General features: G+C 41.6%; 2 protein-coding genes across 16 annotated transcripts in view; one reads left to right on the top strand and one right to left on the bottom strand.

Annotated features, from left to right (window-relative positions):
• elavl3 (ELAV like neuron-specific RNA binding protein 3) overlaps positions 1-13,503 on the top strand; it is a 17,247-nt gene extending 3,744 nt beyond the window's left edge. Inside the window, exons 2-8 of one of the 14 annotated variants that reach the window (XM_031862287.1) lie at positions 3,293-3,512; positions 3,605-3,708; positions 5,699-5,852; positions 5,982-6,207; positions 6,492-6,545; positions 7,079-7,117; positions 7,876-13,503. In XM_031862287.1, the coding sequence (XP_031718147.1) occupies positions 3,293-3,512; positions 3,605-3,708; positions 5,699-5,852; positions 5,982-6,207; positions 6,492-6,545; positions 7,079-7,117; positions 7,876-8,224 (1,146 nt within the window). In that variant the 3' untranslated portion in view covers positions 8,225-13,503. Of the gene's footprint in view, positions 1-3,292; positions 3,513-3,604; positions 3,709-5,698; positions 5,853-5,978; positions 6,208-6,491; positions 6,546-7,078; positions 7,118-7,875 lie in introns of all 14 variants that reach the window. The other 13 variants (XM_031862288.1, XM_031862285.1, XM_031862286.1 and 10 more) reach the window with 13 other exon arrangements.
• Positions 13,504-14,450: 947 nt separating this feature from the next.
• prkcsh (PRKCSH beta subunit of glucosidase II) lies at positions 14,451-20,543 on the bottom strand. 2 transcript variants are annotated; one of them, XM_031862283.1, is made up of 18 exons: positions 20,460-20,543; positions 19,961-20,102; positions 19,701-19,817; positions 19,467-19,562; positions 19,323-19,380; positions 19,050-19,167; positions 18,721-18,850; positions 18,460-18,544; positions 18,134-18,212; positions 17,371-17,454; positions 17,119-17,286; positions 16,937-17,030; positions 16,543-16,612; positions 16,349-16,438; positions 16,200-16,274; positions 16,009-16,108; positions 15,767-15,926; positions 14,451-14,675 (listed from the first exon to the last, which is right to left on the bottom strand). In XM_031862283.1, the coding sequence occupies exons 2-17, from the start codon at positions 20,055-20,057 to the stop codon at positions 15,780-15,782; spliced, it is 1,608 nt and encodes a 535-aa protein (XP_031718143.1). In that variant the 5' UTR covers positions 20,058-20,102; positions 20,460-20,543; the 3' UTR covers positions 14,451-14,675; positions 15,767-15,779. The 2 variants fall into 2 exon arrangements, with proteins under 2 accessions (XP_031718143.1, XP_031718144.1); XM_031862284.1 differs by having other exon boundaries at positions 19,961-20,084; positions 20,460-20,484.
• Positions 20,544-20,720: the final 177 nt, after the last annotated feature.

Here is a 20,720-nt window from a genome sequence, read left to right as displayed (position 1 = left end):
CACACACACACACACACACACACACACACACACACACACACACACACGGCAAGTTAATTTAAATCTACACTAAGACAGAAAATGTCAAATCATTTTTGCTGGAACTATATCAAAATACTGAAGGTGACCGTGTCATTTTCTCTCTTGTTCCATCTCACACTGACATTGTGATTGTCAGTGAACTGTAACATGTAATGTGGCATATCTCATTTTATGACTTAAACTGGGAGACGAGTATTCTTCTGTGCATCATAGCCTCCAGTGCTGAGCTGCATTTGGAGCAGAAATGAATTGGGGAAAGCGGTTTATAAGCATCCGAAGACAAGAGAACCCTGACTGCATTTACATTTAGTCATGCAATGCTTCTGCGTTTTGTAATTTAATGGTGTACAGTGTAGGTGGTGGTACGTGTGCTTGGCAGTGGAGGGAGGGCTCTTGTTTGCGTGCAAGTCTGGGTTCATGTGTTTGGCAGAGGAGGCAGGGCTCTTGTTTGCGTGCAAGTCTGGGACCATGTGTGGGCGATGCTGATGCAGTACATTAAATATTAAGGGAGATCTCACAGAGCCCCAAAATAGAAAAAAAGAGTGAAGGACACATAGTGCTACCTTAACAACTGGAATCTTTTAGGAATTATAAAAGAGGATTTAAAAAAAGATAACTTTTATGACGGGTTTTCATTCTTATTAGATAGAAGAGAGAAAAGAGGAAATTATATTTGCACCGAGTATGTCATGCGGTACTCCTCGGGAGTACGTTTTTATTGTCTCCAGTAGTCGAAAATGTCTGGAGCCTGGAGTAGATCCATACTGGGCGTGTTAGGATTATTCATGCTCTTGTAGGCTACAGCATCACATCATAGTCTCGTTGTCATAGTAATGGGGTTACTGAAAACCAAACTCCAAAACACACTATTTGATTTTTGTTGTGGGAATATGAAATATGACGGCTTAAGGAAACAATCCTTTCTGTTTTTGTATCTTTTCTATTTGCATGCTGTTCCGTATGAAAATCTATGTTATTGGTGCTGCTTGTGTCAGCCATACTCGTGTGCCCAGCCCTTACTCAGTGGGTCTGTGAATTATATAACTTCACACTGCTCACTGATGTGTGTTCTGCCATGTTGAGGGTTATTTCAGTTGGCGAGTCAAATTTGCCCAAATATGTTTTTTTTTCCCCTTCAAAATGCTTTTTGTCATATTTGGGACACATTCAGTTGCTCATATTTCTAGTTCGTCAGATGCATCGCAACACATAACAGTATACAATAAATACAACACAACAGCTTGATTCCACCTTTTTTTGCCAACACGTGTTAATCGTATTGTAATTCCCAATGGCAGGAAAAACATGCATTTTAGCCAGTGCATAAAGATCTTGTGACAGATTGCTGTCGATGTTGCACCGCCTTTGTGCGTGGATGTGCGTCTGAAGCATTTTATTTTTAGGCTGTCTTATCTCTGTCACTGTGCTCCTTCTCCCCTTGTCTTTATCAATTTGGCTAGCTGATATTCCCTGCTCATGCAAAGCCATATAACATTAATACATGGAGGAGAAATGTCTGACCTGTATCTCTGCTCCTAATAAGCACAGACACAAATGCACACTGAAAGTCAGAAAGCCATTCAGCCATTAAAACAATGCAGTCTTTGAGGGGCTGTTACCTGGGCAACCTGAGACGAGGTGAGGCTCAAAGCAAGATGGCAGGTTACAGAGACGAGGAGAAAAGGCAGGTTAGACAGAGCCTCTCGCAGACGCTGAGGAGAGAGAACGCATGAAATGGCACATAGATGTGAAGAAATGAATTATTCCAGTAGTGTGATGATAACACAGAAACACAGCCCATACAAACACAACATGTTGGTGGATTACAAGAGATTGGAAGGCTGAGGGAATAAAAATAAAGCTTGTTATTTGTTTATGGTTTTATAGGACATAATCCAAAAAACACGGGGGCTAATTGCCAGGTAAATACTTGTGTTACAAATAATGTTTGTGTTTTAATGACACCTACAGTATTTCTCCATCAAGTCAGGAAATTCACTGAATATCATTTTGAAATGATTCTTTTTCATTTGGTCCACATTGTTGCTTTGGACTTAATGACAAACATAACACCAACAGTTAGAGATTTGCAACAGCTCCAACCCACAATTTGACATAACAATCTACATCACGGCACAACAAGCACACTGTATATGGATTTAAACTGTTCATCCAAACACCCTACCATTGTTTGTGAGAATAAAGACATTCAAATGCATCAAAATTCAATAATAATGTCAAAAAGGCTCTCTTTAGTTGCTTCAACAAGGGTAGGCTAACTTGAAACATGCATACGTATTTACTATGGAATGTGCAATGAATCAAATATTTCATTTAATGATGTTTGAACATGAAAATAACAGAAGCAAATAAAAAAGCCTGCCTTATAGTCAATATGTGCACAATAAAATAGGATGTAAAATGTATATTTTTAGTACCCCGAGGATATCTAATTCAAACAGCTGAACAAATCAGATTTTGCAGTGATTTTCCATGTCGACTTACACTGGAAACTATGATCCAGAGACCTAAGTGGTGAGTGTGAGGAAAGGGAAAGGGAAAGGGAAAGTGGAGCATGAAGTTTTGTTTCTATCCTTGAGGAGCCCCTGTGGATCAAATTAAGCAACACGGTGTACTCCAGAGCAACACAAACATCTCACTGTGCACCAACGCACAGCCGTACTCCACTTACAAAAACAAAAGTCAGTTGACCACAAAGAAACCGGAACAAAGGAGTAGTTCTGACTTGTTTTTCTACCAAACCATGAAATTCCCTTATTACTTGGAGCTCAAAAATCCATTTCACAACGTCACTCTCCCTCTTGTCCGTCATCTCGACCCCTGCCGCCCCAAACTCCCCCAGCCCCTCGCCAGCCACACCCACCACCATCACTAGTATCCATCCCTGTGTAATGATGTAATGAGGTCTGACCCTGGAAGAGAGCAGGGGGAGGGGAGGAGTAAGGAAAAAGGGACTGTGACATCTGCAGGACCAGAGGCAGGGAGCGAGAGAGGAGGAAGGATGGGGTGTAAAATGGGGGAGGGGAGGCAATAAATCAGAGCTCGTATTCATTTTAGCAATGCTGATTCCTGACCTTTCCCTCTGACAGTGACAGAGTGGACAGCCCGCGTGTGTCGTTTGTATTGGTGGATGTATTATATGTTAAATATGAACACATGCACATTTATACTGCTGTGTCCTATTGAGCCTCTTTGTGAACTATAAATCTAACTCCACCCTCTTCCTCAGCAGATAATCAGCACCATGGAAACCCAGGTGTCCAACGGTCCAAGCGGAACCAGTCTGCCTAATGGTCCAGTCATTAGCACCAACGGCTCCACAGACGACAGCAAAACCAACCTGATCGTCAACTATCTGCCTCAGAACATGACCCAGGAAGAGTTCAAAAGTTTGTTTGGTAGCATCGGAGAGATTGAATCCTGCAAGCTCGTCAGAGACAAGATAACAGGTACAACACGTTGTCCACCGTGGAGAAAGAAACCATCATCTACGACTGGCTTTGAGAATCACTAACACCACTGTCTCGTTCTTTGTCTCCAGGTCAGAGTCTGGGGTATGGCTTTGTAAACTATGTGGATCCAAATGATGCAGATAAGGCCATCAACACACTCAATGGTCTCAAACTGCAGACTAAAACAATCAAGGTCAGCAGACCTCTACTCTACAATGTATTTACTCGTCATGTTTTTGATTCCTGAAGATGTGCTAGACAAAAAGGAAGTGGAGATTTTGTCAATTGGGGGCGGGGGGGGGGGGGGCGCGACAGACGTGACAGAGGGAGGGGAAGAAAATGGCGAGGAGGAGGAGGCAGAAGGAAGCGGTGGCCAGAACAAAGGGAGAGAGAGAAAGGGTGAAAAGAGCAGGAGAGAGTGGAGGTCAGAAAGCAAGGGGCGGACAGCATGCAGAGGTTATTGTGATGGAAATGTAATTAGGAAGTCTGACTGCGGTGCACTAGGGTCAGTCCTGGTTACCCCATCTGCCTCCAATCTGGGCTAATTAGAGGGCTTCTTTGTCCCAAAATCAGATGAGGGAAAGAGGGGGCATATTATTCGACACTACTTCCTTCTATCCCCCCGATCTGATCAAAGTAGATCAAAGATTGAGACAAACTGCAGGATTGAGAAATCAAATCTCTGAGAGAGCAGAGCAGGTGATCCTCCAACAGCTGCCGACGAACACAGACGTCCATTGTGACGAATGACGGATCAAACAAAAAGCTATCGGCAGGAAAAGAACTGGATTCAGTCCCTTTTTTAATATTTGTGTATAATGTCATTCAATACTTCTTACTCTGGAACAACCAGGTAGTATGTGTCGACTGTCATGACAATTATTATATGTTATTGTTGATCTTGTGTTATGAATTCAATAATCATCTGATGTATCTATACCTTGATCACTCTGTCTGTAATGAACTTCTCAGCTGTAAAAAATAATCATTCAGCTCCATAGCCTAGTTTTATCTTTCTGATTTCGTAGGAGGCTTCAACAGAGACGGGTGAGGCTTTGAGGGGGGGGGGGGCAGCAGTAGGGTAGGGGGTAGCTCAGAGAGCAGAATGCCAATGACAGGATTAGAGGCCATATGGGCTTCAGGCACCATCTGTACTGTGGGAGCGAGAGGGAGAGGGTTAATTATAGGGCAGCCTTTGCTCCCCGAACACAGCAGCTCCCCCCTGACTCATCTAGAACACCCTAATCACTGCACAACACAACCCTCCTGCTCACACAGTCCGTCTGTGTACACAATAGACACTGGTGCTCAGTGCTGATGGATGAAATCAGAACACCTGTATTCAACTGAAACATACAAGCCCTTTTAATTTGCATCAGTGCTTTCGTTGTGCCTGTGCAATGAGCAAAGTCAATTCGAAAGAGGCAAATACTTCCAAGAATTTGCAAATGATATTTATCACACCAATACATATGTGTGAACAGAGTGTTTAAAAGTTGCCAAGCATCTTGCAAGTCTTGTGATCCACTTACATTGTTTGCTGTTTGCCAGTGGAGCTGTTCTCCCACAGAGGATAGAGACAAAGGAAGGAGGCAGGACAAGAAGGGCAGCTCAGCCTATCTCAGACAACACTCACTCTGTCTCTCCATCACATGCAAACACAGCACTGACAACAATGCACCCAACTGGATTATCTATCACACGTGTGTTCACATGCTCCCATAAACACACCAAAACCAGAATGAGTGTATGGTCCTTTTTTCCCTTTATAATCAATTAGATAAGATGCATGTAAAATGCTAACAGGAAACCATAAGGGATATAAACACAGACGCACCAAAAAACGTCTAATTAAGTCACCAGTGGATTCAGAAAAACACACCAACTAAGGCTGATGTGTGATTCAGTGCACAACAAAGCTGACACTCAGGCTTGTTAGCTGATGATGGTTTCAGTTTGGGTAACGATTACAGTCTTCATAGTGTGTGTGTGACGGTCTCATTGAGCTTAAAGGCACTGATTAAGTCCACAGATAGCGAAGAGTTGGGTCTGTGGAGAGGAATCAGCAGGAGTCACAGTGAGGACTTTGTGTTGGGAACTCACAACAGTTACATCAGGTCTTTCTGACACGTTCCTGTTTGTTTTACTCTGATTTAATCCCTGATTGTATTTGGGTGTTATAGGTATCATATGCCCGGCCAAGCTCGGCTTCTATTCGTGATGCCAACCTTTACGTGAGTGGACTCCCTAAAACCATGAGCCAGAAGGACATGGAGCAGCTGTTCTCCCAATACGGTCGCATCATCACATCCCGCATCTTAGTGGACCAAGTCACAGGTATAGCCTTATTTCACTTCTCAAGCTGTCACTCCAGCGCCCTTTCCATCACTGAATGAAAGACTGGTTCGCCACAGCGCTCCTTGATGCCAAGGTAGTAACATTGGTTTGTATTCTCAATCGGAGCAGGCATATCACGAGGAGTGGGCTTCATCCGGTTTGACAAGCGAAACGAAGCCGAGGAGGCCATCAAAGGTCTGAACGGACAGAAGCCTTTGGGCGCCGCCGAGCCCATCACTGTCAAGTTCGCCAACAACCCCAGCCAGAAGACGGGCCAGGCCTTACTGACTCAGCTGTACCAGACTGCTGCCCGTCGCTACACGGGGCCCCTGCACCACCAGACTCAGCGTTTCAGGTACTGAACATTTTGGCAACTTCACACCACCTAAGAGAAGAAAAATCAATCAGATGAAGTGGCACACCCCGAAAACAGCAAATGTGGTCTAATTTTGTGAGGACAACTGTGTAATCGAAAGCATTCAAAATATTAAAAAAAAACGTTTTCTGTCAATATTAACACAACTTATTAGTGAACTGTTCCTTTAAGCAATATTATAGCTTTACAGTACAGAAGGAATTGGCAATATTGCATTGTCCCTCCTTCTCACTCTTTCTCTCTGACTTTCTTTTAAACTGCAGCATGATCCCTTCACTTGGAAAGGGACCAGATCCAAATAACAGCTCAAAACCAATGTAAGAGACCAGACTTTTCCAAATACAGCAAAAAACCTAAAGCTAAATAAAGTTGGTTTAAGAAGAATAACACTGAACCTTTAACGTTTGCCTATACCACATAGGCACCATGAAGAGTACAATAGCCGGTAATTTTGAATAAAGGTTCAAAAGGTGTCAAAGTCAAAGGCTTCCTGTATTAAACATTTGTGTGGAACCTCACAAACAACTGTAGATACCCTCTCAGGTTGGAATGCTCGCTTACTCAGCATGGATACTTATTTAGACCAGTAGATGTGACATTTAAACTATTAAAGGGGAATCTATTTTGGAAGCTTAACCAACTGAACTCACAATGAAGAATAAATACCAGCTGAGACACATACTCACAGGTCTATCAGGTTGTGGTTGGAGGGTTTGGGACTGCGCTGCAGTGAAGGATGCCCTCTGGAGGCCAGCTGGTGAAGGAACAACATGTAAACTGAAAGCCCCCCTTCCTTGTAGCTCTCATAACTAACTTCTGCATCCCCTTCATTCTCCCTCTTGCGTTGCAGACTCGACAATTTACTAAACGCCAGCTACGGAGTCAAGAGGTAAATGCCAAAGGTGTATTTTCAAAAGCATCCATGCCAAAATAAAACCTCAAACAAAGTGCCTGGAATACCGCCTGCTGACTTCATCTCCAAATCAGATATAATGGCCATCATTTTTAATACCCACAGCCCATTTAAACCATGTTACAGAAGCAGCCCAGACATCAAAATACTATCTGCAATTGCAATAAGCAAGGATGCAAGCTTGTAACAGCAGGGTATTCTGGCATGGCTTTGTTTAACCTTTTCGTTCTTTTATTTTAATTAATAGAAATAATTTACATGTATTTATTTATGAACTAACATTGTCAGTTTCAGTTGCTTTAATGTCCCCTTTTTTTCACCAGCATGGACATACCAGATTCCGTTTGCGTCTCCTCTGTTTGCTCCAGTTTGTGTATGATTTTTATTCCAATTTGCTTTTCATCCCTCTCTAGGTTTCTGTGTTTTGTTCAATGCTGTGATTTCTGTTGAACATTGTGATTCATGTGTTTAATTCTTCCAGAGGCTTTGGTCAGCAGAGAAAATATTCACATTGTGTGGGTGTCTGTGTCTCAGGGCACACAGTGGCATTTTGTATGAGAGCGGGTAGTTTGGAGCCGCTGTGGTGCCCACACATATTTATCTACTTACTGTACAGCAGAGGGGATGGAGATGGTGTCCCCCGACTCCAGTCATTCCTCACAGACACATGCCCATAAAGAGACAGTGTAGAGAACTGGATTCTGTGTGGAACTTCAGAATGACACCCATGGTAGCTCTCCTACTCTCTTCCCCAGGTTCTCCCCCATCACCATTGACAGCATGACCAGTCTGGCCGGGGTCAACCTTACTGGTCCAACTGGAGCCGGCTGGTGCATCTTTGTGTACAACCTGTCCCCCGAGGCGGACGAGAGCGTCCTGTGGCAGCTCTTTGGGCCTTTCGGCGCCGTCACCAACGTCAAGGTCATCCGTGACTTCACCACCAACAAATGTAAGGGCTTTGGCTTTGTCACCATGACCAACTACGACGAAGCTGCCATGGCTATCGCTAGCCTTAACGGCTACCGCCTGGGTGACCGCGTGCTGCAGGTTTCCTTCAAGACCAGCAAGCAGCACAAGGCCTGAGAGAGAGAGAGAGAGGCAGCTGGCACCAGCTCCTTCCACCTGCAGGGAGCAAAACCTGAGCTCCCTGTGCCATCACTCTACATGGGCCTGGACTGAGTCTCTCTCTGACACATTCTCACACAAATCCATAATATATTATCACAGACATGCAGATACACGCAGACACGCACAGACATGAGCAAACAAACCCATTAGCGCAAGCATACACGAGTCAGAGTATCAAACAAACACACTAGTGGAGTTTTTCTTTTTCCTTTACACAACATGCTAGTCCTTCCCTGTATTTGCCTGGATTGAATTAGAAGGGGTACGTAGCTGGTTTGTTGGGTTAGGGGCAAGAGCTATCTATTTAGGAGACAGTCTAACGAATGTGACAGAGAATGTGTACCTACTGCTTTGATTGAATTCAGGCAAATAATGACAACTGATGAACAAACCGATCAAAAAAAAATTTAAATGAACAAATATGTGCAATTTACCCAAACTCTTACCCCACCATCTCTCCTAATATCTTGCTGGAGAGGATGTAGTCACTTTTTTACACTTGGGCATTTTGAATCAGCGATTTTTTTAGATCAAAGAAAATGAAATTAAAAAACAGTGTTCTCTTATATACGTCTATTAAAATATAACTATATATTCAATATTTAAGGTGGTTATAATAGCCGAGTATGTAAGCATTTTCTAGAAACTTTGACTACTGTTTCCTGACCTGAATTAGGTGGTGCCTAGCGTGAAGGCAGTTTCTCTACCCTGTGTGAGCTCGTTAGCTCAGACCCAATAAGATTTCGGCGAACCAATGAATACCGGTCACAGAAAAGAGTAGTCCGACAGCCATCACAATCCCTCTTTCCCTCACAGTCTCACACAACATTAAGAGTACACAGTTCAATAACTAGAAGATATATTTAGTCCACAAAAACATAAAAAGATTTCCTGTACTTCTTGGAATCTATCCTCAGGATGGATTCAAGCAGACTGTCTGTGAACTTAGAGCAGAGTGGCAGTGCTCCCGTGGTGACAGCGCTCATTAGTAAATCTCTAGTGGGCGAGAGAGTGACGACGAGTTGGAGGGGGAAACCGTTTCAACATAACACAGCCACCTCAAAAGGAAAATACCGGTGTTTTTTTCCCTTTTTGCTTCATTTTTTCATTGCACCTGTATTTTATCATTATTACCCACAGGCCAGTTTACTTAGCATGGCTTTGTCAGCCACGATTCGGTGTGATATCCCTTTAACTGAAAGGCCATCTGGTGTGAAGAGGTCAAGAGAGAAAAAGCAAACAACACGTCCAAATGATATTGTTCTTGCTGACATGTTTGGATTATGAATGTGCTCAAGACAGGATACGTCTTTAGATTCATTCAGACAAATGGAAGCAGGGAATTAAGACCCAAGTAGCTGCTCGAAGTAACACACCCCATGGACTGACCAATGGTCTGGGCTGGTCTGCAGAGACACAACACAGATGAGCAAAAACTCAAGAGCACCGGTATTATTCTTCCGTCTAGTGCACAGAACGAAGCTCCCCGAAATAATGAGGTGAAATGTTCAACCATTCACTCGTAACAACGTGCAAAGAGCAGATTCGGAGGAAAACAGTTCCAAATGACTGAACGTTTAAAACTGACTCAGAGTCTCGTGAGCGACAATATCGGGCAATGTTAAAATAATGGCAGATCCTTTGAGGAGAAAAGACTACCACTTCCTCCAGCTTTGCCAAATGCTCCTCCATTTTATTTGAAACCCCTCAATTCTCTAAAAAGCTCCCCAGAAACTTTGAACTCCTGCCCTCTCAAAAGATGACTGTACAACATCAAGCCTGCAAATAAGTGTTGTAATAATACTGCTGTTTACAACAGAGAGGTATTTATTTATTCGCTTCAGATCTGTTTGGCACTAAAATCAAAAATAGCATTTCTCAAAATATCCCCAACCCAATTGCATGAAATTATTTATGGCACCGTGGATGAAACATTAAGGCCAACCTGCCTAGATTAACCATGGGGAGAGCTAGTGTCTTTCAATATCAAGACATCTGCACATGATAATAGATTAAATAAGGTCAACTATATTCAAGACATTTTTGCTTTTGCTTTTCTAAATGATGCTGTGTTAGCCAAAGAGGACGATCTCTTTGAAAGGATTACATTAGAGATAAATCTATTTTTATACATACAAAGGACGAAGACCTTGTGCTGAATTTTTACAGATTCTTAAAGCTTGGAAAAATTGGGACATCGCATGGCTTTATTTTAAACCCTCTGATCTTTGCAGAGCAAGGGGGAATAAGCATGCGGTGTATGGGTGGGGATTTCGGGAGGGGGCAAAGGAACATTGTATCTCGTACAAACTTAACCATATCACATTGATTGAAACAAACTTAACAAAAAGAAATTTGATGTAAAAATCAATGAAATGAAACAGTTGGGGATATAACCTGACCCATTTGTACGTTTGAGTGCTTAGAGGCACTCTCCTCTCTTGTCCTGAAGTTGTGTACAGTGTTGCTTCAATGGCGGTGCAGTGAAGAGAAGTTCTTTGACTTGAGAATCCCAGATAAAGCCGCAGTGAGACCGGCTCATTGCCCAGCTGGAAAACCCAATAGCTGTTTGCAAATTTAAAAAAAAAGGTAAAAAGCAGATTCAAACTGTGCAGCAGAATTATAATGAACACTGAGCATGATTCTTTATGATTAGATAGATTTGATTTTTGCCAAAGAATTGCTTTGCAAGTCAGTACCAAGACGGATAAATTAAGACTAACTATATTATTCCCTGAGTGATTGCTGTACAAATCTATGTTATTTATTGAACAAGGACCCTCTACAATTTCAGTTATCATTACTTTTGAATATCTAAGTTGCACATATCAGTTTGTAAATCCTATAACCACAAACCAAATGCAAAAATGAAACAGTTGCAAGCAAATCCCATTTGCACACATTTCATGCACACACCGAATGATAAAAAAGGCATATCAAAAATAATTCACCTCTTGACAAAGGGAAAAATCGGATGCGTCCATATATTGTATTTCCCCACAACATTTATATCATCTGCTTTGTCTTGTGACCAATTTAATCCTTTAAAACATTGCACCACTTACTCTGGCATCTTTCGATCTGACTTATACTGTTTCATCCCCCGAAATACTCTGAATGATTGTTGCTGGCGTTTCCAGAGCCGACCACATAAAAAGGACTAATCTAGCTATTTTGGGTCGACAGCAGCGTAGGACCGAGCACTTGGTCAGACCAGTGATAGACGTTAAGAACAAGCGAGATAACAGGCCACGTTGAACTGCAGCTGGAGCTGTTCACCCGACCATGTCCGATGTAGTACAGTCCACCAACAAACCAAACCCACAGCCCAAAATAACCTTTCATACACAGTCTATACAAAGACCTACACCGGATGTACAGCAGAGAGCCAAGGATTATGGCAGGAAACAGTACTACACTGCTTGAGCAACAACAATAATCATTTAAAAAGACAAAAAAACTTTCCTATGGAACAGTAAGTGCAATGTGCTTTGTTTTTATATTGACTGAGAACAAATGATATATATTTTTAAAAAAAGAAATTAAACGTCACACTGAAAAGGTTTGCGGGACAGTGAAAGGAGCAGAAGTTCAGACAAAAAAACATTCAAATGAGCAGACTCATTCAAATGAAACAAGCAATGAGAGGTCTGATCTGTAAATTTCCATAATCACTTCCTCAGCCCCCAATTTGTGCTCTGACCATGCAAGCTCAAACAAAACTGCATATTTGGCCGACCGAATAGAGCGACGCTCGAAGACCTTGAAAGGAATACTGTCTAATATATCATCAGTTTTTAGCCCATGTCAATTTCAAATATCATTTTTTTTCCTGTAATTTATTGATTTCATTTACATATCGGACTCACTTGTTGAATTAGCGTATTTGTGTTGTTGATGTTGCCATAGAGAACACACATGGGTCAAAGATCATGTTTGGTTGCATTGATTGGGTACAGTTTGTTATTTTGATTCCATTATTTAATTAGTTGCAGTTTTTACAGTGTATGCAGATTTTAGACTTAGTTAGATTTTTTTATTTCAATCAAACTGTGTTCAATTGTGTTTGTAAAAGTCTGTGGTAGCTTTTGTTGCAACATAAAATAATTTAAACAGAAAAAATTCAAAATAGCGCCAACAAACTTGTATTATTTGGGCGACTTTAAGCTTGTAGTTTTAACTTATTGTTAACTTAAAAACTATTTATTATGATTATTATTATTGCCTCGTATAAAGTATGTTTTGTGTATATTTATGGTTTATTTCATTATATTTGCAAGTTTAAAAGATTTTAAGTTTGCCAAAATTGTGGTTACACCATTATGTTTCTTAAAAAGGGGGACAAATAGAAAAACAGCTTTAGAAGTACGATTTGGAAACGTTCTCCATAGTCAAAGAATGCACTGCTATATTTAACTAATTGAAGTGTACAAACATACATGCTGTGTGCTAGATGTTATGCCTTTACTGCCTGTGTTCTGTTTGTCTTGTTAAATGAAAATCTTTTAATTATTTAATCTAATCACAGTCTTGTTTTTTCAACCACTCTGTGGACCCCCTGAGACGTGGGACAGTCCCTGTAGCGAGAGGCTTTGGCCCATTTGAGGGTCCAGCACCCGGCCAGGAACAAAGGGGATGTCCCAGCTTTGATGAGCTCGCAAGATGCTTTCCTGTTTATGCTGATGGGCTGACTTATGAAAAAAAGACACTATGGGCTCTATTTCTGCAAAAGCATTGTAATGCTGAGATCATCTGTATCAATTTGTGCTATTGAAACTAAGATGCCAAGAGCTCCAGCTAAATATTAGAGCTCAGACAAGCTGCAGGAAGGTTTTCTTGGGAGTCTCGAGGGTAGTAAATGGGTGAGTGGTCCTTCTGTTTCTCAACCAACTGTATTTTGTGTCTATTTATTTAGAAGAGGGGACGCAGTAACTTAGTGATGTTTTTCTTACATTTTCCTGGAATGGTAGAACAAAATCAAAAGGTGAAAATGATCAAAACAGTTCTGCTGGCACCAATGTCAGCGGAAGAAATACAAAATCTCATACTTCCAAACATGACCAAATGAACAATGTCAAAATTTAACAAAGAAAAAAAAAATAAACCTTTCAGTTTAGTCTAGGATATTTATTACTGGGATTTCAGCTGAAGACGCTTGAAGACTTTTTCATGGAATTGTTTAATTATTTGTACTTTACATGCCAGAAAAAAATAAAATAAAAGTTACAAATATTGAGTGACCCAATTTTTATTGACTGTGGAAACGATATCATTGAATGTTTTGACCAAACATTTCTGTCACCATGTTGTTTCCTTATGCTCTCCGGTTAGTTATACGATAGGATTTTTTACAAGGATCCATATATTTCATATCCATTAAAGTAATGCTTTAATGGTTTGAGAGTATGAAAGGAACATAATATATATCACTGCTTTAGTTAAAAGGTATATGTAAATCTTCCACATTAAAATGTTTAAAAACAACAAGACCTGTGTTATATATTTTGAGTTGTGTACTTACATTATCCCAAATCTTTAAAACCAGAGAAATGCATAAGTGTATTGAGAGTAACTGTCTCTTTCATTTGGTTGTCTGTCAACAGCATCATATCCCCTTTGAGCTTCAGCCACAAGCTGTCATAAATTGACTTTTTAAATCCAGTTTTAAGTCACATTTTTAGATCTATTTAACAATATATGTTAACCGGATGAAGGATTTTAGACTTTGGAGGTCTGGATCAAACAAGCGGGGCAAATGTTGGCGGCAGCTCTGCAGGACACCCCGTGTCCACCAGACACCTCGAAGAAACACCGTCTCTAACATGAAACTGATTCAGTGTTTTCACCGGTTTTAAATCAACTGGGCTGTTTGCTGTGGAAGATTCGTCTCGCAGCAAAAACCTCCTGAACAATGAACCCTGAAGGAATCCTAACGGTTAACATCGGTGAAGACAACAACTCCCATGATCCCACACTACTTCATGACGTCACCACACTCCATCTTTTGTTATTGTTTTGACTGAGACTCCTAGCGGCAAAAAGATGACTATTTCTACACAGCTCTTCCTAATGTGCTATTGACAGCTATGTTTATATTATGTGTATATTTAATCAATACTACTACAGTTCATTCAAACTGCATGCACCTTATTTGGAAGCCAACAGAATTGATTGACACAAGTTTGGAATATGATAAAATTAACTTTATTGAAAAACAATGGAATGACGACATTTGACATAAATCAGAGAAACAACACAACAGGTAGGAGTGGAAGTCAGACGCGTAGACGATTCAACTCCTCCTTGGAATTTCCAGCGTTTCTTCTCAATTGTTTATCGATGCCACGGTTGTGACACTCACGGCAACTTCATGTTGCTGCGGTGACTGTGGTCCCTCAAGAGCAACCTGCAAGAGTGAGCGCACACACGCATTCATTTCAATGGCTGCTTTGCTTAAGTCAGGACTTCCTAGTTGTTGAAAAGGGAAGGGCAATTTAGTTGAAATGAATCCTTAGAGGTTTCTTTTCCAAAGGACTCAGCATTTACACCAGTGATGAGAATCTACTTCTTGTGGAGTCATCACTTATATTTGGGTTATTCCGTGTTTATTTAGGTCGACAATACATTAAACCCAAAATCTAATTCTGTTGTCCCAGACCCTCTCACCTACACACTTGAACAGACCTGAAGTCAGCCACACTAACATAATGAATGTCCTGTCTACAACATTACCATCAATCATAAAGACTCTTAAACAGGAGAAACTTAATACACACTGAATCAGTCTGAAAAGTTAAATAACTGACAGTAGCCTTTTATAGTTCCTGTTTTTTTTAAAGGGAAGCTTCAGCTGATATCTATTCACTCTGTACAGCATCAGGGCGGAGCCTAGCAGGAAAGCTCTCAGTATGATGTCACTATACATTGTTTATAGCGACATCACCCGATAAGCTAGCTCAGTATCTGAAACCACAGAAAACCCTGATACATGTTTCAAAAAGAAAGAATAAATCAGATACTCTGTTTACTCTGCTTTCCATATCACTAAATGTTGGACAGCTCAATGAAAAATGTCAAAGAGCCAAAAACTGCTGAAGTGTCACAAACCACCAAAGAAGATTTAAGATGTCTGCAGTAGATGATGGATGAAATACAGCACCAGTGAGGTAAGAGAATACATCGCATTATTGTCCCAATAATTCACAGCATCAATGATCCTCTATCAACAAAGTCAAAGGAAGGATTACCTTGCTCTGGCTGCCGTCTTGCTCTTCTTCTAAAAGGGAAGCTGTAACTGCTCAAGGGACTTTTCTTCACAAACACAATGCTGGAAGGCTAAACAGCTCTGACTGTCACTCATTTAGCTTCATTTAGAAATGGTGATCAGTTGTTCACTGTAGGTGCAGGATACTTTCTGCTCAGAAACATGAAGACCACACTGTATGTGCCGTGCAGTGCGGGATTGTCTCAACGAACACAGAAGAGTTAGCTACTCACAAATAAAATGGATCTAGAGCTCCGTGTGCCCGTGAAGCTCTGAATCCAGGTTTGGAGGTTCCTGGCAGACAGCGGGGCTGATGAACTCCATCAGGTACTCGCAGCGACTGGGTTCTGAGGTCGATACCAAAACCGTCTCCTTTCCACACGTTAATTTAATCTGAAAGACAAACAATATCTCGTTTTTCTGTGCTTTGTCCAATGAGAGATCAGGTGTAGACACAGATCAAGTGGAGACTCACCGTGGTGGATCTGTTCGGGCCTTGCCAGCACCCTGTTCCATGCTCATACTTCATCACAGCGTAGATGTTGTCCTCGGGACCTGCCCAGTGTCCCCATGATCTACACAAAGTAAAGGATGAAGTATGGGAGGAGCCAAGTGTGGATGAAAGAAAACAAAAGACAACAACAAACAAGATAGACCGTCTCTTACCCGAGGTTAGTTTCTGATCCACCAAACTTGGGTTTCTGTGATACTCTGTTGAATGGACAGAGCCTGTAGATATACCTGAAGACAAAAGATTAACTTAGTCACATAACAATAATAATCAATCAATATTTTTAGTGCGAGTGTGCACATACTCGCTAGTAGTCAACTCGTAACACTGGCTGTAGAGGTAGGCGAACTCAGCACTGGGTCCAAGGTCGAAGGAGATCTCCTTCTCGAGGCTCCTGCAGACACAAAGCAAATCCAGCATCTTCTTTAATCCACTGCAGCCGTTTAGAGTTAGACTGCAGTTGTGGGAACAAACATCCTTCATATTCTTAGTACTTACTTGATCTGATCATCAACTTCCCGGAGCGCTTTCTCAGCCTTGTCAAATGCATCGCGGGCTTTCTGAGCAGCTGGGTATCAAATGCACAGAATGTAAATATGTAACTTCAGCCCCAACTCACACAAACATGTGCTCACATAAGGTCTGAGCAAACTATGTCCTGCTGTTGATGCTTTTGATAAAAAGGCATAAAAGCAACACATCTGTTCAATAAATCACATCGTTCTTCTGATAAACAACTTGTTTTTCGCGACCAGAAGGAGCGATGAGTTTCAAGTTAGCATATTAAAAGTTTAACTAATAGGTATGCAGTCGCATATGTGCTTTTGTTTCCCCTTTAGCATTTTACAGCGTGAGTCACTCAAACCAAGGACTGACTGAGTCACTCACTTACCATCGATGAGGCTCTGCGTGTCTTGGTCATAGGGCGGCATGGTCCCCTCGTCGTCGTCAGCCTTCTTTTCTTGGGTCTGCGTCGTAGGAGGGCTCTGCGTATCAACCGACAACAGTGACTCACTGAAATAAGACTCGTGAGTCACCCAGCAGAAGTATGATGGAGAAACTCAGCGGGCTTACCTTATAGTCTTGGTCTTCTGTGTCATCATCTTCATCCTCTTCGTCCTCATCCTCTTCGTCTTCTTCTGGGATGTCCTCTTCAGGGTACTGCTCAGAGTCGTTGTCGGAGTCGGGCTCCCTGATCTCCTCCGGTGGGGTCTCCACAGGCGCTGGGGTGTCTGCGTTGGCCTGACGCCAAGAAAAGTGGCTCATTTAGAGGAGAGATGGTTGCTCGCGTGGAGCCAACTAGAATAATCATCATCAGGTTCTTACCTCGGATATGTATTTTTCTTTGATATTATTCCAAACGGACTCAAATGCTACAGGGTCCACGTTGTCCACTCCTCCCATCAGCCCCTAAAAACCAAAGACAATGTTCATGTTTGTATTGAAACAATTAAGTTTAAAGATAATTTAGGCTCCACCGAATAGTCTGAAGCTTCGTTCATAATGTTGACTCAAATTCAGAATCATCATTAGAATGCTGCCCAGCTTTTTTTCTTCCTGCCTATTCATTGAGTTAAAACTCGGTAGTTCTGCACAGTAGATACACACTACTACACTGATATTATTCAGGTTATGTTTTGTAGAATTAGATTCCAGACGTGGCTGCAGAGTAGGGATGCACGAGTCGGGCGGGTTTGGGTGAGCTTACTAGAAAATATTGCGTGTTTAGATGACATCGTAGCATTCTGAGTAAGTCATCAATAACTTACAGAAACATTGCATCAATAGCCCACCTTCTCTTCCCCTCTCTGTCTCCCAAACACACACACACACACACACACACACACACACACACGACGAGCGGCATTCAGTCCTCAGCTAGATTTATGTAACGAAACTGACGAGTTTTACTCATTAAAGAAAGTTGATTTAATAAATAAAATAATAATAAAAATGTATTCAAATTAAGGGTTTTGTTCGACGATGTTTTTTATGGCAGACATTCAAAGCTTAATTTGAAAACCTGACATTTGGCCCTACTAATAACATCTGTGTTTTTATAAGAACAAATCAAAAAGAAGAGATTCACCTGAGCTTCTGCTTCTGTGAATGAATCCTCTGAATTTGAGTCGAGCTCAGAGTGGGACAGAAGCTCAGCCACTGAGACACTGACACAAAACAATGAACGCATAAAAGGCATGAACATACAATCATTTTAAAGAGCAATAATCCATTCTCAAAAGGTTTTTCAGGAACAAGACAACTTAAAGTAAATAAGTTCCAAACGTGGCTGCAGAGTAGCCACGTCTAACAAATGCTGCATCTCTTCTTTGCACTATTTTATTCAACTTTGTTTTTTTAGTTGTGTCTGGTGAGCTCCCTCATTATGGGTGCTCATTATTCTGGACTACTCACAAGCCATCTGCATCATCATCCAGTTCAAGAAACACCTCCGCCATTTTAGCCTTGTCCTTCTCCATGTTAATAACAGCCTTTTGATCTGAAACAACAATTTCATTTTAGAGTCATCAGGGGTTGTGATCACACAAAAACACATACTTATATACAGTGTAACTACATGTTTTGACTTCAGCTGTTTTGAGTACTACTAGTGTTCGTCAGTGTAGCTCAAACATGGTTAATAAGACAGAGACATGCTTTCACATCCTAGTTTACCTTCCCAGGCCTTCAGATGGCGCTCTTTGGCTTCTTTCTCTGGCTGCTCTGCCGTCTCCTTCACAGTTCTCAGAGCCTCAACCATGCTGTCTAAATCTTTCTTGCTAACCTCAATATCTGCATGTTTGGCCTGTTGAAACAAATCAAAAATAACGCCGTTAACCAATTTAAGATCCACACAATACATTAAAACTCCATTAAATTTATGAAACAAGAGACACCTTCTAACATCTCTACTGAAGGGTCGGTATCTTGGAATAAAAACATATTCTAAAGCTCTTGATGTTGATTATTACACAACCAAACAAAGGTTTTCTTGTCTCTCACACCTTCTTATCCTCAAGGCCCCTCTTGGCCTCCTGAATAAGTTGTTGTTTAAGCAGAAAGCCCTCCTTGGTAATCTCTGCCATCTTCTGCAGGCTCTCCCTCTCTTTGCGCCCCATCTCCCTGCAAATCACACGTGATTAAAAAAAAAATACATCCAATATTTTCTGGAAACTATACGTGTATGTTAACACACGTATAGGCTCAATGGGGAAATCTGGGTTCGACTGTGAAGCGTGCATAAATTATTAGATTTATAACACAAGAAACATTCCCACCTGCAGGTGTTCTGACAGGCAGCACCACTGTTGTACTCATCTGTGGTGTCACAGCAGTCTGAACAGGAAACACAGACGTTAAAAGAAATCCTGCACACACAACACACCCGAAAAGAAATGGCGATCACAGTTTAAAACTCATACCACAGATTCCATCATTGATGCGGGAGGAAGGGATGAAGCCAGGTCTGAAACCTGCATTGGTGCAGTGGAAGCTGCCGTTGGGACAAGCAGCCGTGCCTGCAAATAAATGTGCTTTTAGATATTGTCATAACCGGGCAAAGCAAGAACTAAACAGACTAAGCAGGCCTCTGTTTTTAATTCAGCAAACTGTGAAAACAATAGTACAGGAGACTCCAATATGCAGGTTATACCCACCTGGCTCATCAGAGCCGTCCTGGCAGTCGCAGTAGTCATCATTCACTCTGTCAAAGGGAATAGTGCGGGAGCCATCCAGGCAAGTAAAAGGTTTGCCCTCTTCATAGAACTGCCGTTCTTCAGAGGTGGAACAGAAGAAACGAGTCAGTGCCACGACAGCTCCAAAACTACAGAAAAGTCACTGTGAACTTTCACCCCTGCGTAAACACAGCTGTACCTGTTAACCGGTCTTATTAGTTATTAGTATTATTAGTACTTACTTGACAAAGGGACACCGCGAGGGCGTTGGATCTCCACCGCCGAGACTCCCACACCCAGCAGCAGCAGCAGCAGGAGGAGGTACTGACAGGACGTCATGATGGTGGGTCAGTATTTAGAGAGAATCTGCCGCACCGGAAACGTCTCCATGAGACACAATATGCAGGTTAATGAAAGTATTCTGTCACAACTATTTGTATAATAGACGATAACGTTATAAAACACAAAAGCGTCTAAACCACGTTAGGTATCTATGCTTGTTTTTACTTATCTCGACAGAACACGACTTCTTGTTAGTTAGCCGACAGCTAACAAATGAATGCTAACTAGCGAATTTAGCTGAAAGCAACCTTTTAAATAAATTTAAAAAAAATACCAATATTACATGTTTCGTTACAATAGCAGCATAGTAGACCTAGCGTGAAGAATAATAAAGTGAGTAAAGCCACAAAAAAATATTAAAGATAAATTCTTAGAAACAAGCTAATGGCTAATCATTACCGGTCAACACACCGCCTAGTTCCGTACTGTTAACGCGCATGCGTATATCCCCAAGCCATTCTGTCTTGTTTCACTCTGATTGGACGACGCTTTGATTAGCCCTTGTGATTGGTGGAGAGTCATGACACCCGTCTGAAGTAGAGGATTCTGGGGAGGATGCAGCCATCTCATGCCAGAGACAGGTCAGGTGCAGGTAGTCGTCACTCTTCACAGCGTAACAATTACCACGTGAATAACGTCCATATATGTTATTGTAAAACG

The sequence above is a fragment of the Anarrhichthys ocellatus genome, unplaced genomic scaffold, assembly GCF_004355925.1.
Source record: "Anarrhichthys ocellatus isolate YVR2014 unplaced genomic scaffold, GSC_Weel_1.0 scaffold26, whole genome shotgun sequence".
Taxonomy (NCBI): domain Eukaryota; kingdom Metazoa; phylum Chordata; class Actinopteri; order Perciformes; family Anarhichadidae; genus Anarrhichthys; species Anarrhichthys ocellatus.
This window is presented reverse-complemented; position numbering and strand designations above follow the sequence as displayed.

What these genes read in the sequence shown, in the direction of transcription:
- prkcsh (XM_031862283.1), bottom strand. Translation starts at nt 20,057, where the DNA reads ATGACGTCCTGTCAGTACCTCCTCCTGCTGCTGCTGCTGCTGGGTGTG. An exon ending in CACGCAGAGCCTCATCGATG is followed by an intron (nt 16,613 to 16,936) that starts GTAAGTGAGTGA and finishes TTTGATACCCAG; the next exon opens with CTGCTCAGAAAGCCCGCGAT. An exon ending in GCCCGAACAGATCCACCACG is followed by an intron (nt 15,927 to 16,008) that starts GTGAGTCTCCAC and finishes TTTGTCTTTCAG; the next exon opens with ATTAAATTAACGTGTGGAAA.